The 24,811-nt window shown below is 42.7% G+C and overlaps 1 protein-coding gene across 3 annotated transcripts in view; it reads right to left on the reverse strand.

The window, feature by feature from the left end:
* Window positions 1-263: 263 nt before the first annotated feature.
* The window catches only part of ARHGDIB (Rho GDP dissociation inhibitor beta), a 33,121-nt gene continuing 8,573 nt past the window's right edge, over window positions 264-24,811 (reverse strand). The window contains exons 1-6 of one of the 3 annotated variants that reach the window (XM_044455360.1): window positions 19,306-21,122; window positions 7,338-7,601; window positions 5,159-5,242; window positions 2,955-3,031; window positions 2,010-2,073; window positions 264-993 (exon numbers count right to left, since the gene is read on the reverse strand). In XM_044455360.1, the coding sequence (XP_044311295.1) occupies window positions 794-993; window positions 2,010-2,073; window positions 2,955-3,031; window positions 5,159-5,242; window positions 7,338-7,515 (603 nt within the window). In that variant the 5' untranslated portion in view covers window positions 7,516-7,601; window positions 19,306-21,122 and the 3' untranslated portion in view covers window positions 264-793. Of the gene's footprint in view, window positions 994-2,009; window positions 2,074-2,954; window positions 3,032-5,158; window positions 5,243-7,337; window positions 7,605-19,305; window positions 21,123-24,811 lie in introns of those variants that run through there. The other 2 variants (XM_044455359.1, XM_044455361.1) reach the window with 2 other exon arrangements.

A 24,811-nucleotide genomic window follows, 5' to 3' on the forward strand; every position in this document is an offset into this window, starting at 1 on the left:
GTATATGTTATGCCATAAAGGTTTAACATTTCAAGGTAAGAAGCCTGGAAGTACACAATATTGCCCAGAGGAAAGCTATCTCCCTTCACCCAATCACTAAATGTTGATTTCCGCTTGGACAGGTTAACAACTTATATGTGAAATAAAGTGTTTGGATCAGTTTTTGCCACTTACTGAAGATCTGCATCAGCTTGATCCTCTGCAGGTACCAAGGACAGAACAAGTCACTGTACTGAAGAAACATGGAAGGCTCACGCAGAAGCTAAGGACAAGACTGGCTTTATTTTCAAAGACACTGAAATCTTTACAGGCCAGGGCAGGTACTGCATCTCCTGTTACTGTTAAAGGCAAGGTTTCCAAATGCAGTTTTGGGAATTACATCCCCCCAAAGTTTAAATGAAATAGAATCCACTCATAGGCAAAGATGTTTTCAGTGAATGCAGGCTCCAAGGAGAAAAGGATAATAGCTATATACCTTTAGGTGCGGACAACCTATCTGCCCCGATAGTAACAGGGTTGAGTTAGCATCATCCTAGCAAAGGCACTTCAAGGACTGATCCTGTGCAAGCAGAGAGATGGTGTGTCCCATTTTAATTCCTTGTGATTGTATTTCAGTGTAGCACCAGGAGAGACAGAGTCTGTCCAAAGGCCTGTGTTAACAGAATTTCTTGTGACAATAAATGGCCAGGTGGGTTGTGTGGAAGAAGCATGGCATGCAGGTGCCAGAGACTGGCACGCCTGAAATACAGCGCAAGTGGCAGGAGAAAGTAAAGAGAAGGAAATTAGGTGGAACTCAATCTGTCCACTCCTTCTTAATGGCCAAATTCCACTCCCAAGTGAGATGGTCATGCTTGTCGTCATCAGTAAAGAAGGACTTGTTGCGGTAGTTTCCTCGAGCCATCATGCCTTTGGGTGCCTCCTCAAGAGGTGTCATGAATTCATATTCTTCTGGTCGTGGCCCATAGCTGCCCACCATGAATGTAGCTTTGTCCACTAGGAGAGAACACGCACAAGAAAAGAGTGTGTAACAGGGGAAGTAATCAGAGCTGGGACACAACAGGACAGAATACACATGCAAACCACAAGAGACAATCATGCAATCACTCAGACTCAAGCAAGCATGACCACTTCCATGAAATCTGACCAGGTTGTCCAATATCCACACTTAAATTTGTTCCATCCTATTTCCAACAGTGTGCACTTCCTGTTCACCATTTTGAAAGGTATGCATTTCTTTCCCATTGGATAAATCAGTGTTGTGACTATTTTCCCTTAAATAAATGCATTTCTGTGCACACCTTTTACATCTGCTTGTTTTTCTCAATTTTTTGGGCAGGTTTTGGCTTGTGACTGTGTGCTGGTTTGTGATTTGGTATAGAAAGTGTAACTATTCTGTCTGTGGCAGCTACAGTTTTGACTTGGTGCCATATCAGTCTGCGTGCAGTGACTGCATGCTGACTGCTTCAGCCACACACAGGCCAGATGGCCCTTCAGCATAGTTTTGCTAGCCTTCATTCAATACAGTTTGTTGAGGCACACATTAGATTAGGCTGCAGGAGAGCACAACATGGTCTGCTGCTGCTGAGAGTAATACCAGCTGACTTAAAAATTGCAGCAGGCATGGTGTGTGAACAGGACTGCAGGAAACTGAAGAATGAAAAAATTTGCCACTCTGCAGAGCAACATAGCAAAACAAAACAAAAACGCCTGGCTATTCAGAGCAGAGGGCAAGCTGAATGGATCTCAATTCACTTGTGCCCTTTATTAAAAGCCTAGCAGAGAAACCACTAACAACTCATGGGTTCCATATGTGGAAAGGAACAAGAGGTTCTGTAAAGACCTCGGTAGGTTGTTTTTTTTAATTATTCCTCCAAACGTTTGTGTTAGGTGAGCAAGAGATTGAGGAGGCAGTATTAGAAGGAAAGAGGACAAAGAACTACAGAATTGTCATCTGCAAGGAAAGAATTGGAAGGAACTTTGCTGAAGGAGAAGAACAATAATTCATTTACCTTTCACTCCTGCCCGATAAGTGTGCTGCACATATTTCAAGCCCGATACAATTTCCTTATTTACCTGCAAGAGCAAAGCACAGCCTGCTGAGGTTATTCAATTCAAGTTTTGGTTGCAGTTCTTTCCTGTACTTTCCCCTGTTCCTTGTTTCCTCCCTCAGTTCCATCCTATTCATGCCACTTCTCTCACACTCCATTTTTGGAGGCTGGAGAGACTGTAAAAGCCGCTTGCCCCCAAGCTGCTACATCCACACAGGACCATAGATTTCACTCTATGATGGCCTCTGTAATGGCAGCTATAATATATAAACTAATGTTTCAGCTAGGTTCTCCTACTGCATTCACACAAAGGAAGGAACCTTCCACTTTCTCTATATTAGATGTCTTTTAAGGGTCAGTGCAAAGCTGAAGTTGATATAAGCAGCAACTGACCTGGAGTGCCTTCATCCAGCACAATCAGACATTGATCTGGTTCTTACAGCAGAACAACGCACCACAGGGAGCAAGCCATGGTTGACCGTTGTGTCATCCAGACCCAGACAGGATTTTTCCAACAAGCTACTCTGAACCCGTGTTCTTTAAGATTTGTTCTGCCCCCACCCCTTTTGATAGAGTTCCCCCTGCTTTTTTCCCTAGGGGCATATCCATTCATGTCTGCATATACCCCTCTGGAAAAAAAAAAACCATGGGGATCCCAGCGGTAAACCCCTGGGGGAAAAACTCATATAAAAGGCACCCTAATCCTCTCTCAAAGGAAACAAAAGAAGCCTCAGTAAAATGCTAGGTTGCATGCCTCATGCAGAGAAACCCATCTTAGTCAGATACAACATAGTCAAGCCAACAATGAGCTAATTAACACTGGACCAGACTTCAGTAAAACATTCATCAGAGGACAGAATCCAGCCCTGGACTGCCATGGAAGATACCAACAGAAAAGTAACTCACTTTGAAGTGGATCTTGACTCTGTATTCAGCGCCTTCCTTTAATGAAAAGGTCTCTTTCTTGAGAGCATCAAGATCACCTAAAGCATGGGGAAAAGTTTCAGGTGACCTTCTTCTTAAGGCAGACAGAAGAAAACACCTCTTACCCCATTGACTCCTCTGACTGTAAGACACTGGTGGACTGAGCATGAACAAGCACATGTCAGTTTATCTGTACTGCAAATACAGCTCAATTTTATTCCTGCATAACTGGATTCCATTTTGATGCAGGGTGGCATTAATTAAATAATTAAATTAAATTAAATGATTAAGCTTAAATTAATAAGCTTTAATTAAATAAAAACTGTAATTCTGCCAACAAATCCTGGAAATAGTCTGAAAAGATGTTGAGCTATCTCAGGATATCCACAGGATTTCTCAGGAAGAAATTGAGAAATCCCCACTCTGCCCTGCCCCTTCACTGAATCAGAGTGCAGTTGTCTGAGGAAATAATGCCACTATTAAACTACTTTTGTAAGCCTGCAGTTTAGATATGCCTTACCCTGCCTGTGTGCATGGATGCCGCATGGATTCAAATGAGCATGCAGATCAGAAAGTGCGTGCACTGCTGAACCATAAATATTCATGCATAGGGGCACATTTGTTTCATTCCAGTGAATACAGAAGCAATGGGCACAACCCACTTGTGCAACCTCCATTGAAATGAGTGGGAGGCATGTAAAAGCACCTGTTACTAGGTTAGGAGAAGGGGACTAACATGTAGATGCAACATGCATTATGTTTTAGTGTGTTACAATCAAAAAAGCCGTTTGTGGTCTGACCTCCCCCACAGATTTCAGCTGAAGAGGAAGCATCTGAATTCGGCTAAGCCCTGACTTCCTTTCTCATCAAATAAAGGCCCATATAAGGAGAAGCGTGACTCTTTCTTGTTGGTTGCTGAACTTACAGGAACACAGAACACTGCTTAAACCTGCAAAAAGGACTATTGCTTCAGTGCTGTGCCAAAAGGAAGCGGCAACAACAGTCTTCTTCACCCTGGTGCCCTTCAGATGTGTAGGATTACATCTTCCATCATCTTCTTCAACATCTTAGGTGGGCAGCAGCTTGGGTAAGACTCAGCCAGGGCAAGCAGACACTTCACAATTCTAAATCATGAGGCTTTAGAAAACATGGCTGCAACCTTCTACTGACATGGATTTTAGAGCTGGAAGGGACCTTGAGGTCATCTGTGCAACTGCCAACTCAATGCAATATTTTCCATGAAGGATGCAGTTACACCACACTGACAGGTAGCTGCTTCACCTCTGCTTAAATAGCTCCAGCAATTCATTGTCACTTCAACAAAATGTTGTCACTGGTGTAGAAAAGGGCAAGCAAAATGGGCAGAGGATTACAGTACTTTCCCTGTAAGGCAAAGCTTAAAAGTCTAAGCATTTTTAAATTATTGTTCAAGGGTGTGAGAGAGCATTAAGGGCAGAAATGGTAGACACACGGTTTCATGTGCTGAAGGGTGAGCGAATGGAAAGAACGTTTTTGTCTTTCTTTCATGATCAGTGGAACTTGGGGCCACATAATGAAACTGACTGGCAGTAGATCTGAGGTGAACAGAGTAAAGTATTCATTATTGAATTTGCTACAACAAAATGGAGTGATGCCCACAAGCTGAAGATAACTGGACAAATTTAGAGGATACATGTATCAGTGTCAACTAATCATGGCAAGTTACATGGAACGTAACCTCCAGCAATAGGCTGACTAGATACCAGCTGGGAAGGAGTATCGCATTCATACTTCGCTTGTTGGGCTTTTGGGAGGCATGTGATAGGCCAACTTAGAAATGCAGGACTGATTAAAAAAAAATCTTCCAGACCTTTGGTCTTATCCTAATTGGTACATAAGAACAACCCCACTGGACACTTAGATCAGCCCATCTTGCAGAGCTCTTGCACACGTAACATATATGAAGCACCCTGAACATTTGAGATAACATTTACATATATTAAGCATTGCTGGGCCATGCTGGCTAGGCAAAATGGGAGCTGCACTCCAACCCAACTAGACAGCTCTGCTTGGGAAAGGCTACCCTGGGGATTAGTCTCACTATACACAGGACAAAATTCAAACAAGAAACCAGGTCCAGGCCTTCCCTCTTCAGTTGAACTCTTCACCAACCCCATATGCAGTGAAAGGAAAAGAATGTCGCTTACCAGTGAGATCCATGGTGATTGGCCCTGGAGCAGTATCACATACCAGGGTGAGCCGAGTGACAGTCACATTGGGAACTGTTGGATCTGTGGAGGGAGGAAAGGAAGAAGAGATGTTCAGTTTGTTAACCAAATAGCTCTCACACCTTCACTACTCAAAGACTCCTGTAGCATCAGCTCCTTGAAGAAAGCACTGCCTTGCTTTCCAAGAGACCAGGTGATAAGGATCAACTCACTACGTTCCTAAATACAGAATTTCAAATATTACCCATCAGCAGCCAAGTCCTTCCACAGAAAAAAGCCAAGACTGCATTATTCTAAGCATGTTGGCTCAGAAATATAACCAGCAGAAGGCGTACAGGACTGAGGAGCAGTTTCTAGAATCAAGCAGGGAAGCAATTTCTGGATTGCTTCCCTTCAGGCTGCAAAGAGAGGACTGCATTCTTAAATGTTCTCTCATGAAAGCTTCCTGGCACACACACAGTCATCTCCCTACATTTTCTACATGCATGGAGACCATCTTTGTGGGAAATAATTCAAGCGTGCACTCACCACAAGTACTTCCAACCTGAATCCTGAATGCCCCAACCAAGAGCAGTGAATGTTGCAACCTGTGCCTAAGTGCTTCTTAGAAGTCTTCAGTTTTCATGGATAAAAAAGCATATGGAAAGAGCTAATATGAATTAGACCAGCAAGGGTCCATCTAGTCCACCATTCTGCGCACAAAGTGACCAACAAGCTGTGTCCAGGGAAAACCACAAGGAGGATATCAGTGCAACAGCATCCTCCTATCCAAGTTCCCCTGCAGCTGGTGCACACAGGTATACTGCCTCTCTGATACTGGAGGTAGCATGCAGCCACCAGGAATGGTAGCCATTGACAGTCTTATACAGTCTTTCTTTAAAACTCTCCAAAGTGCCATCACTACATCTTGTAGAAGTGTGAGGTAAATCCTCTGTCAACTGTCCTGAATCTCCCACCAGTCAAGCTTCTTGAGATGAGTTTGAGTTCCAGTATTATGGGAGAGGGAGAAATATATCTTCCTCTCCACTTTCTCACCATGCATAATTTTGTACACTTGTGTTACAGACCATTGTGTAGGGCAGCTTCACCAAACCTGGCACCCTAAAGATGTGTTGGACTACAACTCTCGGCATCCTGCTAGGAGTTTTAGTCCAACACATCTACATGGTGCCAGGTTGGGGGAAGCTGATGTGGCTGCTAGAACTGCAGCACCAAAAGCACATATATGCCTTAGTTTAATCTTCTATGCACTATGAAACAGCCCTATTAAAGCTAGTGACCTGACTTGCAGTTTCCCTTCAGGATGTGGAGAAGCCTCCCTCAGCCATTGCAGAGTAGGATCCTTTTAACTGCAGTTTTTTAAAAATTCATGGGTTAAGCAAGGGCTCCAATGCCAAGCAACATAAAGGTTATTTGTCAAAGGGAGACAAGAGGCAGGGGAGACTGGGAGAATGAAAGTAACATCCATATTACTTCCTAAATACAATCTAATTGAAGCTGTCTTTTTGTCATCTCAAACTTACCCAGATCAATTAAATTTGCCAACACATTTCTACTTCCTCTGTTTCAGAGGTTATTTCTGGACACTTACCATCTGAAACAATACTAGTCCCTCTACATCAGCCTTTGCCAATGTGATGCTCCCCAGATGTTCTGGACACCACTCCCATAATCCTGGGCCATCAGCCCTGCTGGCTGGGGCTGATTAGAGTTGTGATTCAAAACATCAGGAGGGCACCATATAGGGATGTTGGAAAACTCTGCAATGGACTGAAATGAGGTAGGATTTCTATGAATCCCATATGTAGATTCTGCAGATGACCACTTTTTCCCAAGTCACATGAAATCCATGAACTTGCAAATGCTTTTTTTTAACTTTTCCTAATTTTACACAAATCGTGTAGAATAACACGAAAAAAAAAAAAACACTGACCAAACATGCACAGTCACAGTTCTCCCCACAGATGAAAGCAAGCAAATGCACATTTGGAGAAGATTTGCACATTTTTGGAAGTGTGCATTTGCACAAAATCCAGTTCTATAGATGATGGAACAAACAGTACCTGAAAATCTGTAATACACATATGGAACACACCTCCAGCCCTAGCACCTCTCAACAGTGCCAGGGCCCCTTTCCCATCATAGCTTTAAGCCATACCTGCCACCACGGGGCCATCCCCCAACAGAGACTTTTTGTACTTTGCAAGGCTCTCATCATCCTTGTCCAACTCCTGCAGTTCCTGCAGTGTCTTCTGAGGTGGGGGCTTGTAGTTCAGTTTGCTATCTAGCTCATCGTCATCATCTTCCACATGCACCTCTGGATCTTTCTCAGTCATGGCTGCCTGCTAGCCTCGGAAGCAGAAGTTGCCAATTAGCGTAAAAGTCAGATGTTGATGGAGCTCCTAAGTCTTTAACCAGGCTTCTGCTGTAAGTAAAACAATTATGTGGTTACATATACATCCACTTACATACCTTTACAAGCACAAGTAACAATTATGTTTAACTGGAAGGTTCCGTGTAGTTCAGCTATGTAATGGCTGAGTTGTAGTCATGTTGACAGGAAAAGCAATAACAGCACCTGCCAGTTTTTCATGCTGTCAAACCAAAAAAGGACTGCCTATCTCAGTATTTCTGTGCCATCATTTTCCAGTCCTTGAACTTATATAAAATACATTATAAATAAATCAATAAAAAATTATGGCACTCTAGTCCCTGCCAATCACTTCTAACTCTAAGCCACTGAGGATGCCTGTTCTACCCATTTCCATAGCTGCTGATATTCCTGCCTCCTTTGAATGTATTTAATACCATGATTAGCAACTATAGATGCATTTACATATTTTTTTAAAAAAAATGTATGCCACCAGACCTACCCACACTGGGTGCTCTTGGCAGTAAACATTAAAAGTTGTAAAATGCAAGCATATACCCATGGTAATCATCTAGCCCAGCTCCTGCTAACAGTGAGCCAAGATTTCAGCAAATGTCCATTTATCTGATTTGGGCAAATCCTATGCATTGGGCACAGAGGCTTCCATGTGCCAGTTCCTTGCTCAGCTACTGCTGACAAAGGTTGGGGGAAGGAACAGAGGCAATTTTTTACCTCTGTGCCCTCTGTGTTTTGTTTTTTCCATCCAGATGGGCTTCAGAGCCCAGCTTGAAAGGGCACACTAGTGGGGGCATTATGGGCTGGAGACCATAGGATTCCTCATATGCTGGTCTCTCCCCTTCTCCTTCTGATCTCTCCAAGATAGCACCACTCTTTCCGCAGAGGCAGGGGAGAGGATCAGATACCAGAGTGGCCCTTCATAACAGTGTCTGAATGATGAGAGCAACTCTGAAAAACCGTAACTTCTAGAATGTTCTTCTGGGACCATAAGATCACTCTTATAGCCTACCTCTCCCAAAGAAACGGAGTGCAAAATAGCTCACTAGAATAGAAACCAAAATTTAAAATAAAGTCTTAAACTACCATAAAGCAAATATATTAAAAACAGAATTTTAAAACACACACAAAAAAAGAATAAACACACACAACCTAACAGACCGGCTCATGTGCCAAATGCCTGCATGAATTAGAACACCTTTGCTTGCTGGTTGAAGGACATCAAAGAAGGAACCAACCTTACCTTCCTCAGAAGGAATTCAAAGGCTGGGAGCAGCCACCAAGAAGGCCTTCTCCTGTGTTCCCACCAAACGAACCTCGAGAAGGGCCTTGTTCAAAGATCTTAAAACCTGAGCAGGCTCATATGGCTGAAGGAACTCATTCAGGTAGCTTGGTTCCAAGGCATACGAGACTTTATATGTCATAACCAGCACTGTGAATTGTGCCCAGAAACATGCTGGTAGCAAAGGGCTCCTGCCCACTCCCTCCCATCGCCACCTCTTCTCCTTAGGCAGAAGAAGCCACAGGCACTAGCAACAGCATAAGAGAATCCAGCATGCTTGTCATGGTTTATGGTTTCTATACATTCCTGTTAGGGGAACCTGAAATACCTCCTTGCTACTTGTGGATGGTTCTGAGCTTTCTAAATCCAGCACTATGCTTACTTGAAGCAACAACATGCTGGTGCGGCACAAGCCAGCCCTGTGCTGCACTGCAAGCACTGCACAGCAATCCCATCTGCCCACTACTGGATGTTCCTGGCTGGCGACCCTGATGACAAGCATACGTGGGGATTCAGCCGGCAGCTGCCAGCTCCGGGATCTTCCTGCACCCACTGCAACAGGGTCTGGGGTTAATGCTTGTAACTGCATCCAAAATGGTTTTACATGGATGCCAGAATACCAGGTTGGAACCATTTCAGCAGAAAAATCTCTTCTCTGCACACGTAGCCACATCATCATTGAGTTAACAAAATGTTTCACACAGCTCAAGCGCTAACCAGCAAACACTGTCTGCAGCTGCCTCTGGATAAGAAACCTCTTCAAGCTGTACTAACAGAGACAAGCAACCCTTCAGGTACCACCCACTGCATGCAACTCCTTTCGTGAACAACAGCTATTACAATCTACACCAGCCTTAATCAATACAAATCAAAATCAATAAATATGCTAAGCAGCAACTAACAGGAATTTCTATCAGTTAAGGACAGGCTACCACTGACATTTAGAAGGAAAAGCAATGAAGGAAAATACCTGAATGGAACTTACAACATAACATTAAAAAGAAAAAATTATGCCGATGGATCCAGCTGCAAATACCATGCAATTTCTCGACTGCACAACACTTAAAATAGCTGGTGTCTGTGCTATGACCAGGTCCCCTTCCTGTGCAGGAAGGAAGCATGTGGCTTGTTCCTATGACAACACATGCCCTGGCTGCAGACTCCTACAAGCAGCCGTTAAATGTTGAAACTTCTCCAAAAGGGGAGGAAGCAAGACTGAATTCAATGCACAGCATTCTTGATGGTGGCTTAGATGGGAGCTCCCTTTGCGACACAAGCAGAATAAGCCTGCTGGGTTGGTTTGCTGCCAGGAAGCAAGGAATGAGGAAAGAAGTATGAGAGAGCTCACAAATAGGTAAGGTGAAAGGAAGGAAGGAAAGGGGTGAGAGTGCCATTTAGCATAAGAACACAATGGGGTGGAAGATCTTCAGTAATCCAGACTGTAAGATCTCTCAGTTTTCATTTTTCAGGTGCTCAAGAAAAAAGCAAAAGCAGTAATGGACCATGAAGATTTGTCATACTTTATCATGCAAGAGATTTATGGCCATATATAAAACATCCATGCAACAGCTATGTTGATGGAAATCTATCTATAAGGTTGTTTAGAAGAGGATTAGATGCGTAATCCCCTTAAATTTTTCACATCTGCATGCTGGAAGGAAAAAGAACAAATAGTCCTCAAAAGTAGAAATTTTAATGTTCTTGGAATGTTCTTGGGAGTGGAAGGAGGGGGGACCTCCTGCACAGATGGTATGAATGGTATGCCACCCTTTCTTCAAAAAATGCAGGGAGGCTACAAGGCTTTCAGATGCACACACACAGACACACACAGGCATCATAATGAAGCTGCAAGATAGGTTAGGCTGAGAGTTAGTGACTAGACCAAGGCCACCCAGTCAACTACATGACTGAGGAGATTTGAACCTGGGCCTCCATGGCATTGATCTAAAAACAACATACAGGCCATGCTTTCTAAACCTGTATTAAATCCAAGTTAGCAAATGGAGTAGCATTTGATTTTAAGGCAGGGACAATACCACACAATAATTTGCTTGTACAATAAACACAGATAATCATGTGTAAGTCAAACTTGGCATACCCTCCAGGTTGTATAATTCCAGAGAGATCATAACTTTTCAAGCACTACTATTTCACCACTGGACAAATTAGAGTCTCTACCCCAACATTACCAAGCTAGTGCTTCCATTGCTGTTCCAAATACAGCATGCAGGATGTGGCAGAGACTCCTACTAAATACTGACTATACAATACCATTAATGATAAGCAGTGCAACTTCTCTCCAGTTTCAGTCCTTTGAAATCATTTATCCTCTAAAAGCTCTGTGCTATCTGCCATATAACACCAGAAAACAAAAAGTGAGAAACAGTTGCAGTTCTCCAGCATCTAGAGCGGGTATGAAGCAATGCCACAAGATGTGGAAATCCAACACAGCAACTACTACAGCACATGCACAATGTCACAAAAAATGTGCTTTGAATGGGCAGATAACCAGAGTGCATTGACTAACCCTGCAGTTGTCATTTACAATCTAGACTAGACAAAGATCCTTGCCAATTTCACTTCCCAGCACTCCTTGGCAAGAATACAACAAAGAGGGATGGGAAGAACCATGGCTGGGGCTAGTCATGTGATGTGACTCCAAGGCTCAGTCCTCCCTCCTGCCCAGTTTAAAACCATCCTTAAAGGGAAAATATAAACTAGCCAATTTTCCTATACTGAATTACTCTCTACTTTTTTGTTATGAGGGACATGCAGCAACAGCAAGTCCCCACTCCAAAACACTTTCACAGCAACTACATTTTTATTTAGGCACAGTTATGCTAATGCGATTTTTAATATTCTTCAGTACTCTCAGGAGGCTAAAAGAAACATTCTCTGTCTTTTGTTCTTCAAAAAGGGTAGTAGAAGGGACATGGGGAATTACAGACTAGTTAGCCTTATGTCCATTGTAGGAACAACTATGGAAAAGCTCATAATAGCAAGAGATCTAGTGATGCTAGATAGGGAAGGGAGGCTGACAGCCACACAACATGGCTTCTGCAAAAACAGGTCCTGCCAGACAAACCTTGTGGGATTCTACGACAAGGTTTTGAGATGGCTAGATGGAGGGGATGCAGTGGATGTGGTTTACCTGGATTTCAGCAAGGCCTTTGATGAAGTGCCCCATGATATCCTGGTGGAGAAACTGATGAGTTAGAGTCAGTCCTAGAGGAGATCAACCCTGACTGCTCTTTAGAAACCAGATACTGAAGATGAAACTCAATACTTTGGTCACCTAATGAGAAGGAGGGACTCCCTGGAGAAGAGTCTAATGCTGGGAATGGCAAAAGAGGAAGGGGATGGCAGAGGATGAGATGGCTAGATGGAGTCATCGAAGCAGTCGGCATGAGCTTAAGTGGACTCCAGGGAATGGTAGAGGACAGGAAGGCCTGGAGGAATGTTGTCCATGGGGTCGCGATGGGTTGGACACGACTTTGCAACTAACAACAACATTAGCCACCCTGATGACTGGTTTAAGTAGTTTGCCCAGAGAACAAAGGGACTTGAGAAGTGGCTCTGTTCATGTTTTGTTAAGTTTTACAACAGTTCTACAACAGTGCAGCCAGCAAAATTACAACACAAATGAAAATAACTTTTACATTATCATCTTGAACTTGGCTAAGGATTCATGAAAATCTATGGGTCCATTACATAATATTTCATCCTCCAGGGCCTTTTCAGTGCACTTCAGCCATTCTCACAGGCTTTTTCAAACAAAGGTACAGTAGTATCTGAGATGCTGCCCTGATCCACTATGGAAAGCCTTGTATATATTTGCAATTCTGCTCCATATCACAGTGCCACTTTGCAGTTGTGTCATGAAATATACAGAAACATACAAAAAGACAGAGAAGGAAAAATCTCAGAGAAAAAAACCCCTTATGAAAAAGACATTCTTCCTCCCACAAAGATAGCAGACCCCTTGCTAAAGTGGCAAGTTAAATGTTTCATATAGAGAAGCAAATAATGTCTATGAAATGTAGAACCATAATCTATACAAAAGAGAAAAGGCATACAAAAATAGTCCAAGTAATTACAGTGCAGGATATACAGCTACTATCAGCCTCAATGTGATCTACTGTCTAGGCTCTAAAGGCCATTAAACAGCCCACATTTAAATGATATGCACTCACATATTATGCTATCATGTGTTCCAGGAAAAAAGCATCTCTCCCCAGCTTTGAAAAGTACACAGCATAACAGCAAAATGGGGAGAGGAGAGAGACACAAGTGAAACATTTATCTGCATAAGCTAAGAAGGGGAAAGTATAATACACAGGAAGAGGCAGATTCAAACACTCCTTGAGTGTTGCTTGTATGAGACAGTGCCTACTCAATGCAGCAACTATCACATTTGGGACAGTTATGGACTTTTACAGTTATGCTGCCTGGCTCCATCAACCCCTCCCCCTACTCCCATACATATAGGGTTGTAAGAAGGTTGACGAAGGGCCATAACCTCTTAAAAATGAAGAGGGCCTATTCCTGCTACCCCCAAAGCTATTGTTACCATCTGTTATCAGCATGCCCAGACATTCAATACCAAAATGGACCATAGCCCATGACAGATTATGTCAGAATAATTTTTTAAATGTCATTATGGCGCCATGACTCTGCAGTTAACTTTAAGGTAGACTCCCACACCCATGACCCAAACCAATATTCCTACACTTCCCCCATCTCCATTAACTCTGGCACTAGGTCTCAGGGAGTGTGTATTCAACTATTTCCCAGCCTAAATCTACTGCCACCAACAACTTTCTTCAGAAATGTTTTAACTGATTCTGTGCTTAATTGGGATAGGGAAAACAGGGTTCCGGCACCAAAAGATTCTAACTTTGAATTCTACGAGAAAACAGATGACCCTTCCAAGAAGTTCCTCTGATAAAACTATACACATCTAATTCACATGTGTTTCTGAGGTGGAAAAATCACTATGTGGTGACTTTCCCATTTCTATATGGTGAAGTTGAGGTCCTTTAAGGCCACTTCATGCAGGTAAAGTGCTGTATTCTAGAAAGCACTACTTTCTAGCTAGCTACTGTTACTACTAAGAACCCCTTATTAATGATTATATCCTTCATGAGTTTATGGAGTTCTCCTGCCTGTTCTAGACTGCCATATGCACCAGTGTGGTTATTGGTATGGGGAAAGGGTAGGAAATAGAACATGTACAGCTCTATTGTTGACTAATCCCAATAAGCATATGGATCTTGAATGTTTTCTTTTATTGTTTCAGTTTTTATCTGCATAGCTGCCACCTATACTTCTTTCCCAAGAAGGCACAAGGCTGACTAGAACTATCACATTTACCAACCTCATTTTATGGTCAAGTTCAGCTGGCTGAATTAGTTAGCTGCTGTTACTAATAAACAGATTCCACCATTTAATTATCCACTCCTTCAAGAGTTTATGGAGTTAGATGTTGCCTATTCCGGACTGTTATATGCACTGGTTTGGTTGCTGGCATAGGGAGAGGTTATGAAGTTATGTGCAGAGGTGGTAATAGGAACAGAAAAAAATCCATGATTCAGGTTCACAGGACAACACAAAAATCCACAGATTTGCATATGAAAATGTACATATGTTCTAACATCTGTCTCTGTGTGTCTTTAAAGGAAGCTGTTTCCTAAAGAGACCCCCCTATTTGTATACAGGAAATATGGACATAGAACAGGGGGGAGGAGCACAAAAAGAAAAAGAAACTTCGAGCAGAAAGATCCAAACAGGAAGCTGCAGCAGATGTGGGCAAAATGCCAGCTATGCAGGTAAATCAGATGCAACTGAGCTCATCAGGGCTCCAGTGACTTTATTTTAGCAAGTGCTCACGAACAGCAGGGTGGTGTGCCAAATAGCCATCCAAATATGGGATTTCAAATGAAAGATCTGCAGCTCCAGTCCTAATAGGCTGCCCTCTAACATCATGTCTAAAATGTGCAATGCTGTTGTAGACTAATACCTAACTGTAGATTTGGAAACTTCTGCCTCTGTTTTGACTAATCACAGTTTAATACATTTCCTTAACGCTGGCTAAAGTGAAACATGGTTTATTGAAACAAATCACAGTGAACCATTGCCTTATTGCAAATAAACCATTGTTAAGATTAACCACAGGTTGCCAGGTTCAGACAACACAACAAGCAGCAGTTAATCTAAACCGGAAATGAAAACTTCCAAACTCCTCCTCATGACTGCACGGAAGAGGAGGACAACACTCAAGTCTGTGTTGAGAGGAGGGAAGTTAGGCTTGCTTCCAACGCGATAAACCAAAACTCACTGTAAATGATATCCAAACACAGTCAGTGAAGCAGACTGTGTTTTCTCTTCAACTATGAAGGCTCAAACCTTATTATTTTTTAAAGCTCCTCTCATTCCCCTCATAAAAACAAAGATGACATTCACTGTACTGTTCCAGGTTACCCTCAACCAGAAATTTTATTTATTTAGAATTTTTGTATGCCATCCCATCGCATAGCCTCAGGACAGCTTACATAAAATAAACAAACACAATACAAATAATACAAATAAAATCCAGATTCACCCTGGCTGCAAATTAAAACCTATAGATGATATTAAAAGTTATTAAAATATTGTTTAAATAAAAAGGTCTTAGCCTGGCACCAAAAAACAAATAACGACAGCACCAGGCGGACCTCTCTGTGGAGTGCATTCCATAGGCGGGGCGCCACCACAGAGAAAGCCCTCCTCCGGGTACTTAGCCTCCTAATGTCTTTCACGGAGGGTTCCCAGAGGAGGGCCTCTCCCGCTGATCTCAGGGGGCGGGCGGGCAAATATGGAAGAAGGCGTTCCTTTAGGTATCCAGGTCCCAAGCCGTTATAACACTAAGACAAATTGTTTATTTCCAGAGAGGAATGATGCAGTGCATGGTGACCCACTGCTAACATCACTTTGGGTCACACTAATGGGAAGGGGAAAGAGGTTGCCTAGCAGTGCAGATTTCATAGGCAATCATGTTATCAGAACAATTTCAATACATAAACATTCTGAAGAAACCAGTTAGCTTCTGACATGCCCTAAATGTCTCCAGAGTCTAACAGGTGCAATCAAGCTGCATAGCCATGTTTTAAAAATTAGGATTTTAGAAGAATCTGAAATATGAAGGCAGGATACATGAGATCTTGCACAGAAAGACTGTGCAAGATTTGTTTCACAATTCTTTGCCTGCCTTTCAATTTTCTAACCAATTTTAAAAACACTTTCTCTCCCTGCCCCCCCCCCCCCCACTTCTTTCACTCTCTTCCTCCCAGTGCCTTCACTCTTTGCATCCACTGCCCATTCCTGTAGCTTTTCTTTGTTCACACTCTGGTTTTTAAATTGTTTCCATAGTAGCATAGTGCTTCAGTGTTCCCAAAGGAAAAAATCCCCAGAGCATTAGAATTCCTGAACCATTGCTATAAAGAAAGCACCATTTTAAAGAAGGAAACGTTTAAGCTATCACAACTGGTGATTCCCAAATACAAAAAAGGAAGTAACCATCTTCTCTGCAGATTCCAAGAGAAGCACTATGGTAGCACATAAAATATAAATAGGAAATTCTTGTTTTCTCTTTGCTGCATAGGTGTTTATTCCAGAAACAAAAAAGTATGTCTTGATTGTGCACATTTACCCCCTGCTATTCTGTCTGTTTAAAGAATCCATGAATTCGCTACCTACTCTCAAAGCATGCAAACCAGAAGTAAGAAAGTGCTTCTCCCCTATTTTACAGCCAAAGAAGTGCATCAAAAAGACCAGGTATAAACACTACAAAGGTGATTCACACTGTAATAACTTCTATCCTTTAGATTTATAATCACAGTTGCTAAAACAAAGACTGCAATCTCTAGTCCACCTATTATTAATTTACATTCTACAACCAAATTAGTCCAACAGGACTGTTTAGGTGAAGAAAAACTGCATACTAAGTCAGACTGCTAAGTAGTGCCTTTAACTGCTGCAAAAAAGGCTCTCCTATAAAAGGTAAAGATACTGAGGTGTTCAGTAAACCGAAAACAAATGCTTTTGCTGAATAAGATGCAGTCTAAGATCCACAGATGCTACAGATAACCACCAAAGTAGCTATCCACTGATTAGGCACTTTATAGTGATAATCACATATGTTTCTCAAATTCCCAGAGGTACCCACAGGTCCAAAAAGATTGGCGAGGCCAGGTATGAAGTTTTAACCCTGCTATTGCCTCTGGATCAAAATACTGGAGGAGGGATGGGGTTCTGTGTTTGATTAGCAGTAGCTTTCCTAGTTTAGTATTAGAGGAGTATTGTTACCATCCCACAAGCAAATGAAGCTCCTTTCCATTTCAGGGGCATGGAGTTTCTGTGGCTGAAAAAGGTGGCATTTCCTTTCATATTGAGGATGGAGATTCTGTGAGCCAAGAGTCATAGCTACAGCAGCAGACACTGTATGAAAACTAGAGATGCAGTAGGGTCAGAGCAGACAAAATTGCATTTTTGAAACAAGTTAAGAGAGGTACCTCAGGCCTACTGGGCTCCAATCTATTCCACAGATGGGCATATCCCTATCTCACATCATTAGGTGGTTCCTCCCCACCACCCATGTCAAAATGTTCTGTGATTTTCCAGCTTTAACACTGATTTGCCTTATTCTAAAAGGTAAGGGCTTAAGCTAAAATATGCTGTCTTAAGCTAATTTTTTTTTCTTCCCTACACACCAGATATCAGCCCCTTGAAAATGTCTCTGAAATTAAATTCAGCCTTCAGGCTGAGATTCAACTGCTCTGGGCTAAGGATTTTGTGGCTGGGGATATCCAGCCCTAGCCAGCTACCAGTACCATTCTGGAACAGAGCCATTGGTTGGCAGAATACACATGCTTACTGTTGGACTTACTTTTTTTTTTTAAAGACTTGGGGCACACCCTTGATTTAGTTGTTTGCTAAGGGCTGCAGAGTTTTTTAAAGTTTGCAGAACTACAGAAGCTGATCTAACAATTTGTTGTTGTTCACTACTTCCATGCCACTTCTCTTTTTGCACAGCACTTCTCTTTTTGCTCCAGTGTTGCCACCTTCCTCTTCCTATGACAGGGCCAGCCCTGGCACCTGCCACCACATAAACCTGCTTGCACCTTGCATTTAAGATTAAGGGCCTTACTCCAGAGAGCATTTTCAGTTAAGTACCCAGATGACTGAACCCACTTCCATGAGGTGACCAACTTTATCTTTCCTTAAAAGCCTCTTGATTACGTTTCTTCTTTAATCTATGATGCATTTCTAACTCTCACCTGTTAAGTCTCAGCAATTCTACATTTAGCTTTCTATTAGCAACTTTTAAAATTAATTACCATAGTGTAGATTTTATTAGACCAAAGGAAGATGTAAAAATGCTCCAATAGTTTTCACTTTTTAACCAATCTGCCTCTCCAGGTAGTGGATTTCCAAATTCCTCATTAAGTGCATCAGCATTTTCTAATCCAGTACCCTCAAGATGTGTTGGGCTAAAACCCCCATAATCCCCAGCCAGCTAGCTGGGGGATCATGGGAATTGCAGCCTAACACTGCTGGAAAAAGCCAAGTAGGGGAAAACTAGCATGTCTGAAAACAAGGACTACAGTAAGCACAGAACCCCAAGTTTGTCCATCCCAGTTCCTGTGAACTGGCACGACTCAGTGGGGCTTTAACTACGGGGGTCGAATCCACCCTAAAAAAGACCCCCCCCCGTCTCTGCAGCCACCACACAGTGAATAACATCTGTCTGTCCCACGTTACACGGAGGAAGTATGTGCCAGAAGGGCCAAACCAAACGACGTCTCTTAATCATTCGGACTTGAACAGCAAACCTTGTCTAAAAATAAAATAAATGCACTTGGGGAGGCCGCTGGAATTGCTGTGAATGAGAGACGGGCTTTAGCTCAGGAAATGCAACGGAATTTTCCCCTAAGGAAAGGAGAGATGCGCACGCAGGACCTCAGGGCAGAACGAACGCCGGACTCACCCCCCTCCCCAACCAGGTGCTTGGGGTCCCAAATTCTACGCCTCCCTCCCCCCACGCCCATAACCCGTTTCTTGCTTCCCATAGGGTGCCCACCCTGGAAGCAGCCAGCAGCGCCCTGCCAGCATTGCTGCGTCGCAGCAGCAGCAGGCGCTTCTCCTTCTCCTCTTCCTCCCACCCTACGGCCATGCTGCTCATTGTCTCTGCAGCAGCGCTTGGCACTTTCCTTTTGTCATCCTCTGGAGTGGGTCTGGGGGGTGACGGCTGCTGGCCCTTCCCTGGCCAGAAGCAAATTGGGAGCATGGCCAAGCGGCCGGCAAGCGCAGCAGTGGCGGCAGCATCGCCTCCTCGCCTTCGCTCCCCTTTCCCTTCCCCTTCCCCTTCCCCTTCCCCTTCCCCGCCGCCTCCGCCTCGCCCCACCGGGAATGTGCACTTACTCCTTCACTCCCTCCCCAGCTCACTGCGCGGCGTCTCTGTCCGGGGCTCCTCTTTCCTCTCAGCTTTGAGCTTTGGCCGTTGAAAGCAGGAAGGAAGTTGGTAAAAAAATAATTATTAAAAAAAAAAGGAAGACATCCGACTTGAAGAGGAAGGCTTCTCAGGCTGAGGTGTTGCTGCTTTTCTTGTCGTGCACGCGTTCTCTGGAACTCTCTCTTGGGGTACAGAAGGAGAAAAAAAGCATCCTTGCCCGCAGATGCGAAAGATGCGTGAATTCTTTGTTTATGGACATCAGTGATTTATGCATTATTTTCCCCTCCCCCGCTTATAATGCCTTGTGCCGAACTGCAGGTCTTATTTTCTCAATAAACATTCCTATCTGTATGAATGTTACAGTGATAGGCTTTTTAACTGATATTGTTGGCTCAGATGCTACTGAGTTCAGCAGAATGCTGCTGAGGTATGCGATTTCTACAGAGAGGATAAGCAAACTACAGATTCTTCCTTTTCCACTTTCTCGCTGAAAAGATGTGTAAAGATTTAATTTTGTACAGATTGTCTAAATTCCTGCCTTACCTACCATAACATCCCTAAATGAGGGGAAAAATAAGATAAAAAAATTCTTTCCACTCTAAAAAGTTCATTTGCAAATTCTAAACTATTTTACTTCTGCATATTCTGCATTCATCAGAGACTTTTGTCTTCTACTTGCTGCACAGAAGTACTGACAATGCAAATATAGTGTTTCTTTCATTATGAAGCAAGGTTGACTTTGACATCACAGAAAATGAGGAACATAATTACTGGAAGGGACCCAGAAGTTGAGCACTTTAAGTGCTAGTCATTTCTCTGAGGGAGGGAGAGAGATACATGCTTAACACTCCCAGTGGGACTTGATTGTAATCCTGTTTTAAAATGCAGCACAATCTGCTGCCTAGGGAGATGATAGACCCTCCTTCAGTGAACAAGACTCCAGCAGCTGTGAGGTTTACTACATGGCCTGATCCTATGCATGCTGACTCACAAGTAAATCCCATTAACTTCATGGGGTTTCACTTGAATACACACCTGAAGGGATTATGGTGGAACAGCCACTTTGGCTAAGGAGAGCTTAATATTCTCCTTTTGCCTCAGCCACCACTATAGTGCTCATTTACCAGTCAAGAATGCTCTCTGAAGAAAGTGTTCTTCCAAGCTATTAACAGCTCCTTTAAGCAATCCAGTAGGGTAGCCTTTCCCAACCAAATTATTTCCAGATTTGTTAGAGTACCATAGTCAAGTAGCAGACTATAACACATATGGAGGGAAGGGTACCAGGCTGGGACATCTGAATGTAAGGGGGGAGAGCACTTCTTCCGTAACCCATCCCTTGCTTTAAACCTTATTTGCACTGTACCATAAGAACTGGTATCAGTAAAAGGTCAAAAATAACACAAAAACAGTTCCCTTCTTCATAAAATAGTGAAGTGGAGAAGGCGGTTGTCACTTACAGTTTTTAAGTAGGGCCAGCATCAAGGATAGGCATGGTTGGGTTCCTACCAAGGACCTGCAAGTGGGGTTGCTGAGCAAGCCCTCCTGGACTTGCACCTCTTCTTCACCATTGCAATCTGCTTGTTCATTCACCTCACACCAGTGATGCAAGGAGAAGGCATTGCAGGCACCTCTGCTTACTTCATGGGTGGACATCTTTTGGGGTTGTGCAGGCATTTAGAAATGTGAGGAACTTTCCTGAGCAGTGCAACAAAATGACTGCTGTGTGAGGTGTGCCAAAGGATAAGTAAGCTACCCAAAAAGTCTGAATACAAGGTGTGGTCTGAACCCCAACTCACTAAACACCTTCAAACCCACAGTTTTTCACACCAGCAGAAACCTATTTCACAGCAATCCCAACTGCTAATAAGAAATTTGTTATGGGGGGGAGGGGAAGAACACCTTAGCAGGTGCCAGAAAAGGGCACATTGGTGTCTACTGGAGCTTGCTGGCTGCTGGCCAAGCAAACAAGTGGTAGTAATTGTAAGAAAGAAGATGGGCAGCAAGAGAGGCAGGAAGGTAGTGAGTCTTGCCCAAGAACCATCAGAAACCTGGAAGTGCCTTTAAGGAGGGAGTACAGCACTTAAGAATGTTTAGATGTTGTGTCTGCATTGTCTTTCATATCAGCAGAAGAAAAAAATTAAACCCAAACCTTATATGCCCGTACACAGAGGTCAGGCTGAAGCATGCCACTTCCAACATTCTGCCATCTTTTATAATTCAGATATTGTCTTCCAATCAATCTATTCTAAATGGATGCAGTCTTTCAGAATCAGGTTTAAAAGACAATAGCTGCAGCCTCACAGACATCTTCCTGGAAACAGTCCCAATGAACTTAACAGGGCTTACTTCTCAGTTACCATGTATAGGACCCCACTAACAGTCATGCATAAGGGTCCAGTGCCCATGAAAATGAATTATATTCAAGAGAGGTGCTATTAATGAAAAATACATCCACCATTTCTTTGTGCTTACATAAGTAGTTGCACAGTTGTTGAGGGCTCCAGGTATTATCTCTAAGACTACAACATCAGATATTGCCACTTCCTACTGTTTAAAATATCACCAGGTGCTTCCAGATGAAGTTTTATGGTACCATTGCCTTGCATCATTCCAATAACTTTAGAGGAAGGATCCAAATCATAGAATAGTAGAGTTGGAAGGGGCCATGAAGGCCATAGGGTCCAACCCCCTGCTGTTCCAGGACTCCAATTTACACTATCCCATTCAGATGGCAGTTTAGTTTCTTTTTGAATGTCTCTGCTGTGGGAGAGTCCATCATCTCTCTAGACAGCTGTTACCATGTTACCATCTTCCACCCATAACAGTCTCACATTGTCCCACTGCTGCTTCTGTCTTTTTTTTAACATTGGAAATTCATTAAAGAAGAAAAGACACAATGCCTTCTGATTGTTAGCAGTAGGACTTGTCCATCCACATCCACAGTAATTTTTAATTTCATTTGTAAACAAATATTTAATTTGTGCTTTATTTCAAACCACTTGTTCTAATTTTTGCATACATACACAACTGGAGCTGCACAGTAAATACGTAGGTTTGTCTTGGTTTTTCAAGACCCAATCAATTTTCAAAGAAAGGAGTTTGTCAAAATGCTGCCTCTTCACCAACTGTAAAAGCAGTGCAGAAATCAGCCCTGTTAAGAGTAAGCCTCGTTGATCTCACATGACTTATTCTTGAGTTGATCTGTATAGACTTGTACTGTGTAGACCACAGGGAAAGCTGCAAATGCAAATCTCTTATCCATACTGTTCAAACCCAGTGCATTATAGTCTAAGTTTCTGCAAATATAGCGATAGGGAGAAGGCCTTTTTAAATACCCTGGCTGTTGGCAATGAACAGTAAATCCTGCTTAATTAGCCATTTAGTTATTATACAGTTTGAGCCATGTCCACCCACAGGTTGGTACAGAACTAGAACGGGCTTTAAAGCATGCATGACCAGCCTGTAAACCTGGTAGGAAGCTGATAGCCCATCAAGGATAGAACACAGGTGATTTAAGTATTCACACTTTATATGTGTGCTATCCAAGCAGCCACAGTTACAGTTACTGTTTAAAATGCACAGTACTCCTTGCTTTTTTAAAATTACAGCTCCAAAATATAGTGGCCATTAAATAGTCAAATGACAGGGGAGCAGAGAGTTTATTCCAAATAAGGGGAATAGCAACAAAGCATGCCAATAAACTCTTAAAGAAGAAGCAACAAAGCACAATGCTACAGTGCACTCATCCTGAACAGAATGCCTGCCTTCCCCACAGTGTGGCAGGTGGGAGGTATGTGATTATTTACTGGAGAGGGAATATGCTTGGGAGAGTGTGTGAAATGTTACGGTACAGCAAACCAGTATGAAGCAGTGAGCAATTTGTTTGATTTGGACCAAGCAGTTCTTATTCCAAATTCCCTCTCAGTCAGGAAGTATAATGGGTGACCTTTGGGTTAGTCATAGGAATATAGGAAGTTGTCCTATTCAAGAGCAATAATCCATCTACCTTGGTATTGTCTGCCCTACATAGTAGCTCTCCAACATTTTAGACTGGACTCTTTCTCTTTTCCCAACCCTAATCTTTGATGTTGCAGATCAAATCAGAGACTTTTTCCATACAAAGTGTTCTATCCCCTAAATTATAGCCTTTAGTCCTACTCCCCTTCTTTCACAGTGCAGAGTGATAGAATCATTTTGTCTCCATTGAAAATTGCATGTCCTATTCTATCTTGGGTTGGTGACAACCCAGGTTAACTAACAACATGCATATGTGATGGTCTGAACTTACTGGAAGAATGGTAGAGAAGCAAAATGTAACAAGAATTTGTTGCAATCTGTCTGGCAAAGGAGCATCTATGCATCATGGAGCACAAGGTATTATAGTATATGAATATTCTGATCTACCTTATATTATTATATCAATACCCATATAAAAGCTATATGAATCTCCTGATATATCCTCAGCTTGATTGTTGCCAGGGCCTGAAAAGTATGTTGCTGTCAGTGGACTTTTCACAGGTAGGGAGCTTGTCTTGTCTAGTGACTGTCTGCCACTCTTTCAATATTTAGAAAATGGAAGGTTTAAGGCCTGATTAATCTGCTTATAGGCCTGATTAATCTGCTTATAGGATGAATCTTGTCCCTAGCTTAAAGGTGAGAAAAACAAGACACATGGGCAGGTGTGGCTTGTTGCTGCTTGCTGACTGAACACTGAGTCAAAGGGATAAGGTAGCAAAACTTTAAAGAAAGGAAAGGTGTTGCTGTCACAGATATGGGAAGCCTGAGAGAGCCCTGGTTGCACAGCGATTCATTTATCATTTTTGCTCAAAAAGGGTTTGCCCAGTTAAAAAAAAAAAGTGGGTGGGGGGATACATTTGCACAACTTTGGGGATTTGAAGCCTCATGTGGGGCAATGTTTAGGAGTCTACTGCCAGAAGAGACTTCAAATGCATTTTCCCCTCCTTTGGTTTTCCTTGACAGCTGTCAGAAATGGAGCTGTCAAGAGCCACCAAAGCTGCAAGGGATCCTTTGCTGCAAAAAAATGGTATGAGGGGGTTTATACCACCACTATAGCAAGCACCTCATCTTCCCACATCCACATGTACACATTTTAGTTCCCATCATGGTGCACATTTTTCCCTTTGTTTTGAGCCTCTAGATGCACAGGAAAGTGCATATGAGTACATTTCCTCCTTTTTTTCCTAGAAAAGAAAGAGTTTTGACAGCTGTCGGAACTCTGAAATTCTGGGTTTATCCATCCTGGTGCTGACCCAAACAGGCTTCTCTTCCCCGGGTGGCCATATCATGTGCCCTCAGACCAACTTTTTGCAACATGGTTTCCTCTAGAAATAGTCTGCTTTTTAAATAAACTCCAAGGCCCATTTTATATGATTTGGCACAACCCAAATTGGGTTATGTCTCTGTACAATCTAGTTTACCCCCCATATACACACACTCACACACACACGCACAAAA

Source organism: Varanus komodoensis, unplaced genomic scaffold, assembly GCF_004798865.1.
Source record: "Varanus komodoensis strain SLA01 unplaced genomic scaffold, ASM479886v1 scaffold8, whole genome shotgun sequence".
Lineage (NCBI taxonomy): Eukaryota > Metazoa > Chordata > Lepidosauria > Squamata > Varanidae > Varanus > Varanus komodoensis.